The 14,918-nt window shown below is 56.2% G+C and overlaps 6 protein-coding genes across 6 annotated transcripts; 2 read left to right on the top strand and 4 right to left on the bottom strand.

Annotated features, from left to right (window-relative positions):
* Nucleotides 1–547: 547 nt before the first annotated feature.
* On the bottom strand, nt 548–895 carry INS49_001966 (uncharacterized protein; the record flags this gene model as incomplete). Its single annotated transcript, XM_043162785.1, has 1 exon — nt 548–895. The coding sequence occupies one exon, from the start codon at nt 893–895 to the stop codon at nt 548–550; it is 348 nt and encodes a 115-aa protein (XP_043031291.1).
* Nucleotides 896–1,641: 746 nt separating this feature from the next.
* Nucleotides 1,642–2,561, bottom strand: INS49_001965 (uncharacterized protein; the record flags this gene model as incomplete). The annotated part of the gene is made up of 7 exons (XM_043162784.1): nt 1,642–1,706; nt 1,778–1,894; nt 1,957–2,015; nt 2,056–2,113; nt 2,182–2,323; nt 2,409–2,465; nt 2,559–2,561. The coding sequence occupies 7 exons, from the start codon at nt 2,559–2,561 to the stop codon at nt 1,642–1,644; spliced, it is 501 nt and encodes a 166-aa protein (XP_043031290.1).
* Nucleotides 2,562–4,327: 1,766 nt separating this feature from the next.
* INS49_001964 (uncharacterized protein) lies at nt 4,328–5,679 on the bottom strand (the record flags this gene model as incomplete). Its single annotated transcript, XM_043162783.1, has 2 exons — nt 4,328–4,790; nt 4,871–5,679. 2 exons carry the CDS (start codon nt 5,677–5,679, stop codon nt 4,328–4,330), a joined length of 1,272 nt encoding a protein of 423 aa, XP_043031289.1.
* A 2,751-nt stretch (nt 5,680–8,430) lies between these two features.
* Nucleotides 8,431–8,967, top strand: INS49_001963 (uncharacterized protein; the record flags this gene model as incomplete). Its single annotated transcript, XM_043162782.1, has 1 exon — nt 8,431–8,967. One exon carries the CDS (start codon nt 8,431–8,433, stop codon nt 8,965–8,967), a length of 537 nt encoding a protein of 178 aa, XP_043031288.1.
* Nucleotides 8,968–9,725: 758 nt separating this feature from the next.
* INS49_001962 (uncharacterized protein) lies at nt 9,726–12,110 on the top strand (the record flags this gene model as incomplete). The annotated part of the gene is made up of 4 exons (XM_043162781.1): nt 9,726–9,755; nt 9,839–9,971; nt 10,520–10,553; nt 11,066–12,110. The coding sequence occupies 4 exons, from the start codon at nt 9,726–9,728 to the stop codon at nt 12,108–12,110; spliced, it is 1,242 nt and encodes a 413-aa protein (XP_043031287.1).
* A 207-nt stretch (nt 12,111–12,317) lies between these two features.
* INS49_001961 (uncharacterized protein) lies at nt 12,318–13,480 on the bottom strand (the record flags this gene model as incomplete). Its single annotated transcript, XM_043162780.1, has 2 exons — nt 12,318–12,508; nt 12,592–13,480. 2 exons carry the CDS (start codon nt 13,478–13,480, stop codon nt 12,318–12,320), a joined length of 1,080 nt encoding a protein of 359 aa, XP_043031286.1.
* Between the last annotated feature and the right edge of the window lie 1,438 nt (nt 13,481–14,918).

Here is a 14,918-nt window from a genome sequence, read left to right as displayed (position 1 = left end):
GTCGCGTTGTCGACTGGTGTCTGCGAGTCGTTCGTTCACAGCACTGTTAACAATTTGGACACTGCGCTTCTGACGGACAGAGGCAGTGTTGTCGACATTTATATCAATCATGAGTTTTTGATCACGGAGAGAAAGGCCAGAAGTAGTTGTAAATCATGAGGCTGACAATCTCGACGTTATCCCGTCAATGTGACTGAGGCATCCAACTGCCCCTACTTCAGATTTCCCACAGCTCATCAACCGCGTAGATAACTACATATTGAAACTCCGCTAGGTACTTGCGTTCGCACAATCTGACAGTACCTCAACACGAAGTCATCCATCGCACGCCTTCAGTTCCACGATCCTTGTGGTAGTGGTAACTGCGATGCCTCAGTGCAAGACACATGGTAAATTGCTCCTTTGAATTGACAAATCGCTCTGGTTAGACAATCTCCTAGGGGCGCCTCGAGTGCTGCAAACGTCGAATCTCAAAACCTTAGATAGTATCCGAAGCAGGTAGGACTAACGGAAAGAATGTCTCTCGTTGACGCCAATGCCCTTTTGCCTAAAGACTATCCTGCTTCCGCTCCCGAGCAGCCTTGTCAGCCTCCTCCTCCGTTACATCCTCGATGCTGATGATCCTCCTGCTGGGCGTGTATGCCTGGCCGCCGTTATTTTGACGGTAGCCATTGCCGCCGCCGCCGCCGTCGCCGATGAGCTCCCTCCCTTGCGCGTCGTACAGCCTTGTATGTGTGACGGGCGCCTCGCCGAGTTTCTGCTGTGTGGTCCGGACACCGGAGCCCTGGGGTGTCGAGTACGACTGCCTCTGGTAGGCCTGACCGCTGGTCCTCCCGTTGACGGAGCTGGTTGAGACAAAGGTGGCAGAGCTGGAGAAGGAGAAGTTGAACGGCATCTTTCTCGCTGGTAACCGTGTCTAGCACGGATGTAGAGGCGCACCAGCAGACGGTATCACTTGGTTTGATGGGGCAGGTTGATCTTTTCAGATAAGTTCGATGTTGCCGTGCAGTGCAGGATGGATTGATTGTTGGCAGAGTGCTGTGATCTTTGTCTCAAGCTGAGCAGATGTCAACTGACTCTGACGTCATCGGCCACGCAAGATGCCTTCTGTAACATTCAACGCCATGCAATGTGTAACAGTGCCCTGCCCCTCCAATACCATTCTGCGTGGCTGACACCAAGTACTGCCTTCCGAATGTTGTGTAGCCATATGTCTCTTGAGATTCGCGGCGTTCGCTCACGTGGGCAATGTGTGCAGCCGTTCGACCTGCGCGTAAGACTGCATTCGTCCAGGTGACTATTGCATCGGAGCCTGAAGGCATCCGCGATTCCGATTCCGAGTCAAAGCACAGACAGGTGCTGCCATGTGGCCTGGCCAAAATACTACCCAGTTGAGGTCTCATCCAGATATCTTGGTGTTGTCCACAAAAGTAAAATGCAGCTCTTGGTAAATGTGGAACCGTGCCAGCTTAGGGAATTTGAATTCAATATTGGCCCTGCCCAGACAACGGACCGGAGCTGCGCAGTAGCACACCGGACACACCTATCACTTGGGCATATCACAGTCTGTGTAATAAATTGAGATTGTCCTACCCAGGTACCTTTAGCCGGGGATATCGTTGGGGCCATTTAGCATAAGCATCACTCGTATCCGCTCACAATATCGTCAACCTCCTGCCGCTTCACGAACTCAAGAAACTTCTCGTCTACCCCCGGATTCTCGATGTCAGCAGGTTGCTCTTGTCACGGAAGAGAAGTTCCATCGCAGGGTGCTCACATGTGATCTTGCCCTCCCCGTTCGCGGGATCGATCATCCCCTCGACATCTTCAGCGGTGACAGCCAGGCCGGCTTTGGCAGCGACCTGCTCCACCTCGCCGGGGGAGAGAGCGACCCCTTGAGGGTGGGATCAATTTCCAGCCACGCGTCCTTGAAAACTTTATTAGTCTCTCGCTGACGTTTGAGCAGGGCCGAGACGTTGCTGACGCCCCGGAACGCTGCCACACTGCCCACGATGCTCGCTTGCGTACCGTCAGTCCCGGCCGCGGTGCTCTCACCGGCCGCAGGCCGGCTCTGGGCTCTTGTAGGGCTGCCCTGTCATCATAGTGATGAACTCTGCTCGTCAGGGCACGTTTGTCAGTCTAACGTGGACACTTGACTTGGGGGTGAGTCGGGGCACCAACCGTCAAAGTTAATGGTCCCGTCGCCGTCAAGATCGACCTCGCTAATGATCTTGGAGACTTCCTCGTCCGACACGGATGGATTTGTCTTCCGCATCACTCGGGCGAATTCCTCGACGGTGATGTTACCGCCCTTGTCTGTGTCCTGTAGGCTACACTCAGCTTCTGCACAATGCAAATGCACACACATGACGCGGGCTCAGTTGCGTCGCTGAGGACAGTCGACATACATATTCATTGAAGCAGTCTCTGAAGATTGAGATCTCCTCGGCGCTCAGTTGCTTGGCCTGCGGGTTGGCATGTCAGTTGGCCGTCGTGTTTGATGTACAGCTGGGATAGGAGCCAGTCTCTTGTGAGGGAGGACGCTCTGAGCGACTTACCATTGTCGGAATCGGATGTTATGGGTTGATGTTAGGGCTAGTCTTGGACGGCCTTGGGGGACAGACGGAGGGGTCAGAGAACGAATTGAGATTTTTATGAGAAGCTGGAGAGGGATGTTACAGCACGCACGCAGCAGAAGGGGTGAGGGGGCGGTTGTGTGTCACAGATGCAATGCGTGATACTTCGTATATGTATCTGCACAGATCATCAAGGGGAAGGAGTGTTCGACAACGGCGGTTTGGACGACACTTTATGTGGGCCCGCCCTTTGATTGCGCGTGGATCCCCTGCCGGTCTCGCCCCCGAAAGTGGCAAGGCTTTCCGCTGCCATCCGTTGGCTGAACGTGGGCGACATTTCAGGTGAGTTTCAGGACCTCGAGGCCGGGTTAGGGTCGGCTATTAATATCCACAGACCGCATCCATCCATCACGGACCCCTTGTTACCTAACGGGTTCGTGCCAACAACATACACGTATGGTGCTGTGCAGGTCCAAGTTGGGGTGCCGACAGTTCCTTTACCATCCTCACAGGAACATTTACCCGCATCGTCTCCACTCCAATGTGGGAGTGTATTGTAGATGTCACTTGGGGCACTTGGTGGCTGCAACGGGCTGGCTGAAAAGTGGCCGCAGCAGCTCATTGCTAATCCTGTCAACTCCGGCCCAGCTCCTGGAATGAGGCTGTTGATCTGGCCATCCCCGGCTGCTGCCAACAGATGCCGCCAATTGGAGAATGGTGGCAGATACATGTATTCTGTTGTTAGTCCTGCTATCGCCCAAGAGACGGAACAGGCCGCAGTCACGGTCGCAGGTCATGGGAGACAACCTGGATCCCACCTGGGTCTGTGACAGAGCAGGAGGCGGCGCTGTAATCTGCCGCGTACTCGTCAACTTGATTTGGCTGGAATTGGTCATTTATTCTGCGTACAGATGATCTGTGTTGTTTCGAAGGATCCAGATGTGCAAGTTGAGTTCTGACCAAGGATTCCGCCGGATCATGCTGGCCGCACCATTTCCAGGTGTCTGAACCGGCCGGAATCCGCCAGAACTGATGTCTGATTCAACGATAACCTGGAGAAAAGTGTCATCGTCACTTAATCTACCCTATCCCCAGATAGAGTCGATACGCGACTAGCGTCTTAGGGAAACAATCTAGGGAAGCGGGATGCCCAAGTTGTGGGCCGGCCCGGACGCTCGTGTGGCCATGTTGCGGGTGTCAAGCTTGGCTTTCCCTAGGATTGTCACGCCCAGTCCAACTATCAGACGAGAGCAGCCAGTGCAAAGCCTTGCACTCAGTCTATAGGATGAGAGGCCGGAGATCCGTGACCATGGAGGATCGTAATATGGGATGACACTTCGTTCAGGGCAGCAATTTGAGGCAACTCTGCTTTGTGTTCCCAGACAGACAGACGGTATAGTTTTGCAGATTGCAGACTTTTGAACTGAAATATTGCTCCATTCCGCTCTTCGCACTAAAGGGTATATATATATGTCGTATCCATGAACCTATCCAATCGCACCTGGGCTGACCATGACAGGCCGTCGGGGAATATGCGCTCAACATGTCCAGGTAGAACAGAGATTTGCAACGGCCGCAAACTTTGAAGGCCAGAAAATTGAACAATCGAAGAAAATGCGGCCGATCGAAGAGAAACAAAATAGTAGACCCGACCTTGACTCCGACCCTACAGTGAGCAAAGAAAACCTCGAGGTGGCCGCCCCTCATCCCATCGCCAGCACATGACCCAGAAGGTGACCTAGGTCTATGATCTACCGATATCCGCTGGGGTTCGAGGAGTAGCCGCCGTTGCCCGAGCCCAGGGGCGAGAAGCCATCTCTGTAAGGGTCCTGACCGTCGTGTGGCGTGCCGGGGGGAGAGCCCGAGCCACCGTTGTTCAGCAGCGGCCTGGATGCAGCGGCTGCACCAAATTTCTCGCTCGGGGTCGGAGCCACGTCGGTGAAGCCGTCGGGGTTGACACCGGCGGCCTTGTACCGCTCCAGCTCCACGCGCTCCTCCTCGGCCCTTGCGACGGCCATCTGTGCCTCCTGCTGGCCTCTCTTGCGCTGGCGGAAACAGTAGAAGGCTCCAGCAACTACCAGGCCAACGGCGGCAGCGGCACTGCAGGCAAAGACGGCGCTCTTGGCACCAGTGGGGAGCTCGTTGAATTTCTCCGAGACGCTCTTCTCGGGTTCAGCATGGACGGCTTCCGCGGCGGTTGAGTTCTTCTCGGACCTGTTACCGGGGCGCGGGGGCATTGGTCAGTCACAGGCGGAGAAACGGCGGGCAGACATAAGTGAAGCTTCGAAACTTACTCGACCTCCTCGATGCTTTCCCAGGTTCCTGACATGTCGGTGTACTTGTATGCAGTACCGCGGCCATAGTCGGTAACGCGGCAGCTCTTGACATACATGGTGTAAGGACTCTTGCTGTAGTCCGTCTCACCACCAGCCCACTCGATCGTGCCCTGGGGCATTGTAGGGTCACCACCGGCCCAGATCCCGAGGGACACTCTCATGGGGGACTGAGGGAAGCTCCAGGTGTTGTTGGCATCCTCGATAGTCAGGTGGCGGACGTGTTCGCCGTCGATATGCCAGTCGAGGGCTTCTTTTGTCCAGTCGATGGTGTAGTTGTGGTAGTCTTCGGTCGTGCCGCCCTGGATCTCGTATTCGCGCATCCATGTGTAGTTGCCCACGCCCTTGCCGAAGTAGTTGGTCTCGACGTGCTTGCCGTCGCCGCCCAGGAACTCCCAGTCAATCTCGTCCAGGTCGTCGGACAACAGCATCAAGGACGAGATGACACCCTGGCCCGGCGCCACCTTCCACCACACCTCGACGCGGCCAAAGAAGATGTAGAACTTTGAGCGGATGGTGGGCGAGTCGCCCTGCTTGTTGATGGTAAACTCGGCACCTTCATCACCGTACGTGACCTTGCCGACATGGTTCTCCCAGGCTGCCTCGGCCGGAGTGGCATTGAACACGAAATTAAAGTCTGTCCCGAAAGCAGGGTCTGCTTCGCAGGTGCTGTTCAAGGGATTGCACTTCGTGGTTGTCTGTCCCAGAGCAAACTGGGCAGCGCCCAGCAGCACAGCAGCGGGCAGTAGAAAGGAGCGTGGCAACGGCATCGTGTCGAATGCCTGTTGGAGTGGCTAAAAAGTACCGTGTCTGTCAATCAGAAGGACCCAATGCCGGGTCTTGCGTGTCTAGATGGCTAGGCTACGTTAGCCTCGTCCCTGACTGGCTCGTGGTGCGTGTCGCTGGGTGCATACAAGTCCCAGTCACACACATCGCTTCAGGCGCGAAGAAGGTAGGGCTGTTGAGGGGTGTGAAGACGGGAGGAAGACAGCGAGGACAGGAACATACATACGCGAAGAGAGGCGCAACAGGCAGAAGCTTCCTGGCGACCAAATCGAAAGCAGTGGAGGTACGGCTCCCAAGTCTACGCGGACAAGATGTGGAAGCGGCCGCGGCAAGGGCGAGAAGGTCTCGGGAAAAAAGGAATGTGAACGTTGACTCGAGGTCAGTGTTCAGAGAGGGCAAGGGAGGGACGAACTGAAAAGGGACGGACGGGACGGGATCGAAATGGGACGAGACGAGCCAAGCAAATGAATGTAATTGTGCGCTGCTGGTTGAATGAAGGGCCTTGCCACCAGCACTCGCAGAGACCGGCAGAGGTGCATAGACTATAGGATGTCCAGTCGATCTCCCCAGGTAGCCAAGCTTAAACCAGGGAATGGAGTGTCGAGGACGGAGATTCACCGTGGATCTCGGGAGGCCACCGCGAGGGAGGGAAAAAAAGGGGGCCGGCAACACGGCGTGGCCCAATGGGTGCCGTGCTGCAGGTACGTTTCACTGGGGATTGGTCCCACGGTCATTGAAGATTGAGATTGAGATGAGGGTCTCCTCGTGCTGCTTTGGGATTGGGCTCGGGCGGTGGAGTGTTAGTCTTCCATTTCCTTTTCTATATTCCATTTTTCCCAGGGGCAACGCCAATGCAGGAACCGTTTCCGCTAGCACCGGGCACCCCTGTGCATCTTTTCTCCTTTGCGGATGCTGGGAGCCAATGCATCTTGCCATTGGCCACTGGCTTGTCTGCCGCGCCCGGTCTAGCCGGTCTGGATCTAGCGGCCTCAGCATCCCCGCCGTGAAAGGAGGAGAATGTGAGGGTATCGCGAGGTACCACAGCGCAGTGTGCACGCAGATCAGTACCAATGCAGTCGACAAAATACCCGCCCGACTCCTTGGGCCCCCGTTGCCGCGACCGCCGGCTGTCGGGTGCAGCAGGCTGGTGATCACCACCAATCTCGCTTGCACCTCTAGTACAGTCGATTGAATGCTCACGATGAAGAGACAAATGGATCAGTGGGAATCAAGAGGCAAGAGATCGACGGCCCGTGTCTATTTCTATTCGAGGTTCGCTCGTATCTGTCAAGGACAATATCGGAACTTCCATGATCTCTGTCCCCAGAAAACAAGGCCTCCACCCGACACCCGATGCAGCGCTCATCCCTCCACCCATGTTGTCACCAAGGATGCTTCCATGCTTTCAGGGCCTCCTCTCGGTTCCTCCCGATCCCAAGTGCCCGGTAGTCTGTTCGCACGCTCAGGCAAACCACATAACAACACTCTCTCTACCGACACCACTGGGCCAACGACGGTGCAACATGGCCGTGTCGTGACGTGCCGTGGGGGAAGTTCTCAGCCCAACATATCTTGGTGGTCACAGGTGGGCATAATCGTAAGCCCCCCCCCCCCGGGGCCATCCGCAGTTGATCGCCTATCTGGGCAGGTCCTACTACTTCGATCTGTGCTACCTGCTATGCTGACCCTCCCAAGCCCTTTCGGGATATGAGCGCCCTGCCTCGACTCGACTCGTCATCATATTGACATGCGGGCAGGGTTTGGGTAGCACCAGTAACGCCCCCTCGTGTCTAAACATGCCCAGGTGGGAGCTGACAGCCTTACCGCCGGTGTGAGACCCGGGACGAGTGGTCCTGTCTCAGCCAGAGACATTTGCAGCTGATCTTCCCGCAGCCACACGTTTCCTCGCCATCTTCGTAAGTACAGGGTGCTCTAGACATTCTGCGAAGAGCTCGTCTGCGGTAGTATATTCAGTGGCGGAGTCCACGCGAAGACCACAGTCCGCTCCGGCGCTGAGTTTGGTATTGATGGAAGGCAAATATGCGTTCTCATACAGAACTGTTGAGTCGATTTTGACGTTTGTGATCCAGTCTATCTGTACTGCCACTCCATACTGTGACTGGAAGTTAAGTGAGGTCTCTTACCTCGCTCATTGCATCGCATCGGGTGGGGAAGGGGAATGCAGCACGCAGCCACATTCAGTAGTCACGGTTCCCACAGGTTGCCTCCCCATCCCCTCGGGTCCGACCTCCCGGTCGTCTAATTGCTTTTGAGTCGCAGACCGGGCGCTGCACGCCTCGGGACTGCGGGTGGGTGTGTTTTTTGGCCTTGAATTATCGGTCCCGACGACCGCTGGCACCTCCCGTATCACAGACAAACAGACCTCGCTATCCCCTTTCAGGGATTGTTTGGATCGATAGTCTGAATATAGGCACAGTAAGCAGTCATCATCCGTGGTAAGTATTATGAGATGTCGGGTATAAATACAGCGCGCTCCTTGAGCAAGTTCATGTTAATTACAATGACCGGTCGACCACAGCTAGCACATCTCATTGCCTGCTTCAATTCCGTGACACATCAGTATCTGGCGGCGCAAATTCTTCGCGAGCTTCAAGACTAACAAAGCCGATTTCCCCATCCGTGAGTATATCCCATTCACATGATAGCCGCAGAACCGACCCCATTTCCTGTCACTGGCTGACTCTCCAAACCGTGTTGATACCTAGTCATCCAAGATGCGGTTCACTTCTGTCTTCCTCTTGATTTCCACCACCATTGCTTCGAGCTTGGGGTATGAGCGCTCTTCGTCTTCCGGCGGCCTCCTGTCCTGCTCCAAAACTCTGGAGCGTAATCCCCAGACGGTGGCTGCCCTTGTCAACAACTATGCCCAGGTGGTTGGAAACTACTCTGAGGCTCTTGCTCAATCCTTCCTTTTCAAGGATTTCAAGGACATCTCTGACAGCATCAATGTCTTGGCCGGTATTCCTCTGGGATCTGTCACCTTCCCCTCGAAGCAGGCCTTCATAGCCAGTCAGGCAACCCAGCCCAAGATTCCAGTAGTGGTCACTGGCACTTACGCTGTCACCCGCGACACGGTCGTCATTCGGTATACCCAGACGTTTGGAGCAGGCAAGGTCGTGGCCGGAATAGCCATCCTTGGGCTCGCTTGTGATCAAGATGATAAGCAGTGGAAGCTCAAAGAGATCAATACCGAATTTAACAGCCTCGTGTACTTCCAGAACATAGGAGGGTCCTGCGTCGGGCCCTCGTGAGCTTTGAGGCAGAGGTAGCGGCTGGGTATTCGAGCAGAGAGATGCTGCTTCTATTTAGCAACAAAGTATTCCTGGCAAGGAACAGCAGACCTAGAAGAGAGTTTTCCAAATGAGATCCTCTGACAAACGATTAAAACGTAAGATGTTCTACTTCCATTAGTGCACGTATGTCTGGAACGAGGTCAAAGTGCTTTCCAGTCGCATTGTAACAAACTTGTAGCAACGTGAAATGTAAACTTTTGTCTTCCTTGTATGTTCAAACAGGAAGTTCAACTTTGCATGTGCGAAAGGCTTCCAGATACATCCGATACAGTCCGACTAGTGAGACGCGTTAGACATGTCCATATGCTCATGTCGATTCCAAAAACTTGCCTAGGCAGTTTGACGCATCATCTACCTGTGAGAATATTACAACTTTTCGCTATGTGGTCTATTTGTTTGCACTTAATTGATAAAGTACGAGTTTACAGTTGTCTAGCTCGTTAAGGCGGGAGTGAAGATGACGAAGTGCTCTAAGAAAGTAAATAAACAACGCGTGACGCGATGCTCCCCTGGGGAGCTGGACAGAGAGAATGATCGACGGAACTCGACTGCCGTTATCTCGCCGATCAATGTAGAGGAACATATGAAGTTAAAGGGCGGTTATTTGACTGAATATGAGGCGGCTTCCACTGAATTTTCTCTCTTCAACCTAAAACTTTCACACACTTAGCGAGCTATAACCTCGAGAACACTTGTTCTGAACGGCTTCAGTGATGATGACGTCCCAAAGCCCAGCAACGCTTGCGGTGAGCCAACCCAACGTGATAACTGTATGGCGTTTCGAGGCAGGAGTCGTATGCGCAAGTCTGACGCCATAGAGGATGCTTAGAACGACAAGCTCTTCCCCAAGGAGGTACCCGAAATTTCCGATGACGACTCACGCATGTACAAGATCTCCCCAATTGCCGACTTGATCAGGAACAAGATCCGCCTCTGGACCGACTCCGGGGCGCAGAAGGACGGTGAGTTCCAAGACGTTATCGGAGGCAGCGCGACGGCCTACACAACACCTTCAAGCGCGGCAACGGCCCAAAGGCAGGCCGAGAGTCGAGAATGTACGAGAGAGCCGGGATCTTCTCCAGGGAGAGCCAGCCCCAAGGCCTGCTCAGAAGCTACCTGCCAGCGCAAGCAAGAAGGTCAAGACCGCAGACAAGGCCAAGGCCGAGTCGCAATGTCCTCGATGTCCCGGCTGACGCCGAGCTCTCGGGGGCGAAGCAGGGGGGCGTGCCTGTCTATGAGACGTGCGGCACGATGCGGAGGCAGATCTGGATGCTTAGCACCCTCCACCGCTGCGTCTGGTGAGTCCTTGGGATGGCGGCTAACCATCTCGATCCGGGTGTTGCTAGACTGCTGTGATTTTGCAAGGGCAACCTCCTCCAAGCCCTACAGTCAAGGGGGTGGGGCTGCTTCGCTGCGTGGGGTGGCGGACCCTGCACGACCTGCACCCTGGGGTTTCCTTGATTGGCTCATTAGAGCTTCAGGGGGCGGCCGCGGCCGCTAACAATTCCAGGTCCAACACTCACTCCACCGGGCGAAAAGCTGCAGTACGTGACGCGTGCTTATTAGTAGCCCTGTTCTGACAGCTTTCTGCCATCGACAAACACCATGCGGTACATGTGAGCACGAAGCCTTGCAGACGAAGCCCTGATGCTGCCCACCTTTGCGAGAAAGGCGGTAAGTCAGCCGAGCTTTCTGCTTCGGCGGCGTCTTCGACACGCTGGACTCGATGACAAGAGGAAGAGATGGCTGGCCCGGAACCTCGGGGAGAAAATCGGCCAAATCCAAACCGAGTCCTTGCAACCGTGTGCACATCCGGTGACCAGCGCCGCAGGGTTCGAACTCCTCTGTAGTTATAGCTGGAGAGTCGAGCACAAGAAAAGGCCCAAGAAACAGCCCAAGACGCAGCCCCAGATTTATGTTCCCGGTGAGAGAAGCATCCAGTCTCGACGTCGACCACCAGACAATCTTCCATTACAACGGCTAATGTGGTCCTGGCGGGTCCAGGAGAGGCACCTGTGGTCATCCCGCATAAGCTACCGTTTCTCGTGACGAGTAGGAGCAAGACGGAGCACCACCGGGACGCGAACATAGCTCAAATGCCCTTGTACCCCTTTGAACCAATGTTCCAGAGCTTGTCTGTCCTGAACCCGGGCTTCAGGTTTGATGGTGTCGACCTGGTCATCAACCGTAACTCACTCTCTCACCTGTTGCGCTTCGTCCACGGCGTGGTCAAGCAGGATTTCCGTTTTGATCTGGCCGTGGTGCACAACACTCTCATCGTCACGCCTGCGTTGGAGAGGGTGTCTGAGAGGGTACGGGATAAGGCCAACCGCGGCCGTGACTTCGAAGACATGCTTCTTCAACGCCGGCTGCAGGATAGTGCCACCTACCACCGTGCGATCCGGTACGACCTGGGCCCTCTGAACTGCGCAGTCCTGTCAGAACTCGACGCTGCTTTGCCAGCCTCTGCGGAGGCGATGGCTTCGCACAATACGCGATGGGAATTCCACCCCAAGCCTAGCTCTGTGCCGCTCAGAGAGCTCTCAGATGAGTGGCAGCCCAACACCCGGGCAGAGGAAATCCTGTTCGCGCCTCGAGGCCAGACAGCCTCTGAGGAACCTAGACTATGGCACCAGCCCCGCTCTGAGGTGATTCCAAGGGGCACCGGAACCCTCAGCAAAGACGCGGCGGAGCTCTCCGCGAGCGGCCTATCCGGAATCAGGAAGATGCCCCAGCTGTGGCTCGGCAGGGTCCCTTCCCTGGTCCGTGGGAAATACAGCGGAGGCTCTTTCACGAGCGTTGACGTGGTCCAAGTCGCAACATCTTTCGTCGCCTACGAGAATAGAGTCCAGGATCGTCTCCAGAAGCTGGTAACGCTGATCGCCACGCTCAAAGAGTTTGCCAGGGACGCCACCGACCAGAGGTGCATTGCAATATGCGACAGGACGGTGCAGCCGCGTGAGCTGAGGATTTTCCATCACCACAAGACCCCTCCGCTCCCGCTCCCTGCTGATATGCGGAGGCACTTCTGGACGAGCAATGACATGGGGAATACGGACACGCATGCTCCCTTGCAATCGGCCATCAAAGGGTCCAATTAACTGTAATCACCACTCAAAAGCTCCGGGATATCATCATGTCTTGATGATGATGCTGAGGAAACTACCTTTTTAACTACATTTTACATTACTACATTATGGCCCAACGTTATCGAAAAACTACATTAGTCGTCAAGGATGCACCGGGTATCGAAGCGAACACCAGGTCAAGCAAAGAAGCCAGCAACTCCATCCCTCGCCCGTCCTGCCTTAAGCCACTTTCTGTGTCATGTCGACAAGAATCTTGACGTGGCTGTCCTTGTCCTCGATCAGCGTCTTGAACCCCTGGTCGGCAACCTTGTCCATGGCAACCTTCTTCGTGATCATGTCCGCGGGCTTGATCTTGCCGGTGGAGATGGCCTCGATGACCTCCTCGAAATCACCGTGGACGTATGTGGCAACTGGTTGGGAGTGTCAGCACAGCTCAGAAATGGGACAAGAAAGTGAGCAGAACTGAGCGCCGGGAAAATTGGTCACGACTTACCCCCCATGTATGCGCGCTCCCTGAAGACGAGGTCGTTCATGTTCAGCGAGGCCTTGCCCTTCCACACGGCGACATTGACGAGCATGCCCCTCGTCTTGAGGGCCTTGAAGGCCGAGTCCACCGCGACCTGCACGCCGGCGCAGTCGTACGCCACGTCGACCCTGTGCCCGTCCGTCAGCCTCTCGACCTCGGCGACGACGTCGGTGGTCACGGGGTCGATGACGGCGTGCGCTCCAAAGTGGGTCGCGAAGTCCCTCCTCTTCTTGGCCACCTCGGAGACGATGATCTTCTTGCACCCCTTGCTGACCAGCGCCTGGATGACGGCCAGCCCGATTGGCCCGCCCCCGAGGACGAGCGCCGTGTCGCCCTCCTTGAAGGGCGATATCTTGACCGCGTGCCAGCCCACCGCCAGGGGCTCGACGAGGGCGCCGACCTCGAGGGAGACGTTGGCCGGGAGCGGCTTGACGGCCGCGGCCGGGGCGTTGGTCAGCTCCGACATGCCGCCGCCCCAGCCGCTCAGGCCGAGGAACCCGTTGCCGTCGCAGCAGTTGACGAGGCCCCTCTTGCACGAGTTGCACGAGTCGTCCCAGAGGGTCGGCTGGATGCAGACGTTGTCGCCCTTCTTGACGTGGGTGACGCCCTCGCCGACCTCCTCGACGACGCCCGAGAACTCGTGGCCCAGGGTCAGGGGAAGCGTCTCCCCCGTGATGGGATGTGGGTGTCCCGGCGTGGGGATGAGGTTTGCGCCGCTCACGTACTCGTGCAGATCTGTGCCGCAGATGCCGCAGAACTTGGGGGCGATCCTGACCCAGCCCGGCTTCACTGGGCCGGGCAGCGGCACCTGCTCCAGACGGACGTCTCGTTGCCCGTAGTATTGTACTGCGTTCATTGTCTTCTCGATGGAGCCCATAATGACCGAGTGCAGCTAGCTAGTCCTGCCGTGAGTGGTGGATAATTACTTGCTGGGGTCTATTTCTGTAGCTGTCGGGTACACGGATTTCTGTATGCCGTTGGCTGTGTGAAGCTGTCGTGGGAGAAGATGAGGGATACTGTAATGCTGCGAAGGGATAGACTTGAAAGGAAAATCCCGGCTTTTGTACTCGTCCCGGCAGTATTGGTATGATACATGTGTTGTGGTTCTGGACGAGTCCTATCTGGTGGTCGCCACTTCTGGCTTTACCCAGATAGGAATAAGAGGGGAACGACCCGTGGGGTGACGCCCATCACGAACTACTCGGCCGCGTCCAGGGTGGCTCCATCAGCCCGGGAGACGGCCTGTGAGTGATGGAAAAATTATCCGGGCAGGACAAAGAGCTGTCTTCGTACCGCTGTCACGTCTCTGGTCCTCAAATGGGAGGTCTCGTTTGGCTGGGCTCGATCCAGACGGGCCCTCATGGAGCTGTCCAGGATGCGAAAGTCTTCTGCACCCCGCATTGCAAGGATTCTGGGCGTGGAGTAGACGGCATGATTGGCGATCTCCGTCATCTGAGGAGGAGGAGGCGGAGGAGGAGCAGCAGGCGCGGTTCTGGGAGGCAAGATAGGGCATAGCTCTTACAGGCTAAAGGGAGTGTGATGATGTAGGCTAGCTGACAGACAGCACGGCTTGGAAGTTTGGTTTCCGGTCGGCTTGCCTGGAATGGGTGGCCGAGGGCATTGCACTCGGGACCCCTCTCAACTTGGCGTCTCCATCCCGGCTGTCATCCTCCTGGCCTGTGTGTGGTGAGTGCTTAGCAGTCACGGCGGGGGAGACAGACACGGGCAGAAGGACATTGGGCCACCGATCGCCCGACGTGCCAGCTCTGTCTCACCACCAGCACGAGCATAGAGACCGTGGACATCAGCGCGACTCGGGCCCGACGACCGGAAAAGGGTGGGAGGGGGAGAGAGGGCATCTCGAGGAGCGAAAGGCCCGAGGTGTTCGGGCATCCGGGATGAGGAGCTCAGGAGAGACTGACAGCCAGACCGAGTGACAGGTTGTGTGGTTCGCAGAGGGTGCCTGCACTGACAGGCCCACAGTAATGCACAGCAATCGAGATAGAATACCCACTTCTACGACCTCGACCTCGCGGAATGCGAGGCGTGCAGCAGACAGATGGGGCAGCGGACGACAGCCACGAGAGTCGGCGGGCAGCTCGAGAGGGCTGACAAGGTTGAGAGAAGTCCGCGCATACCACAGCACGCAGACAGATGGGGGCTTCGCGGGCGACAGAAGGGCCTGGACTGCCTGGGTGAATTTCTCCGTGGGGCGTTTCCCCACAGACGTCGAGTGATCAGCAGTGATCCGCTTCCCGAGCCCACGGTTCGTGCCCCTTACCCTTCGACGCGGA

This window comes from Diaporthe citri (assembly GCF_014595645.1).
Source record: "Diaporthe citri strain NFHF-8-4 chromosome Unknown scaffold_1, whole genome shotgun sequence".
Lineage (NCBI taxonomy): Eukaryota > Fungi > Ascomycota > Sordariomycetes > Diaporthales > Diaporthaceae > Diaporthe > Diaporthe citri.
Note: the sequence above shows the minus strand (reverse complement) of the source record. Positions and strands in the feature narration are given on the sequence as shown.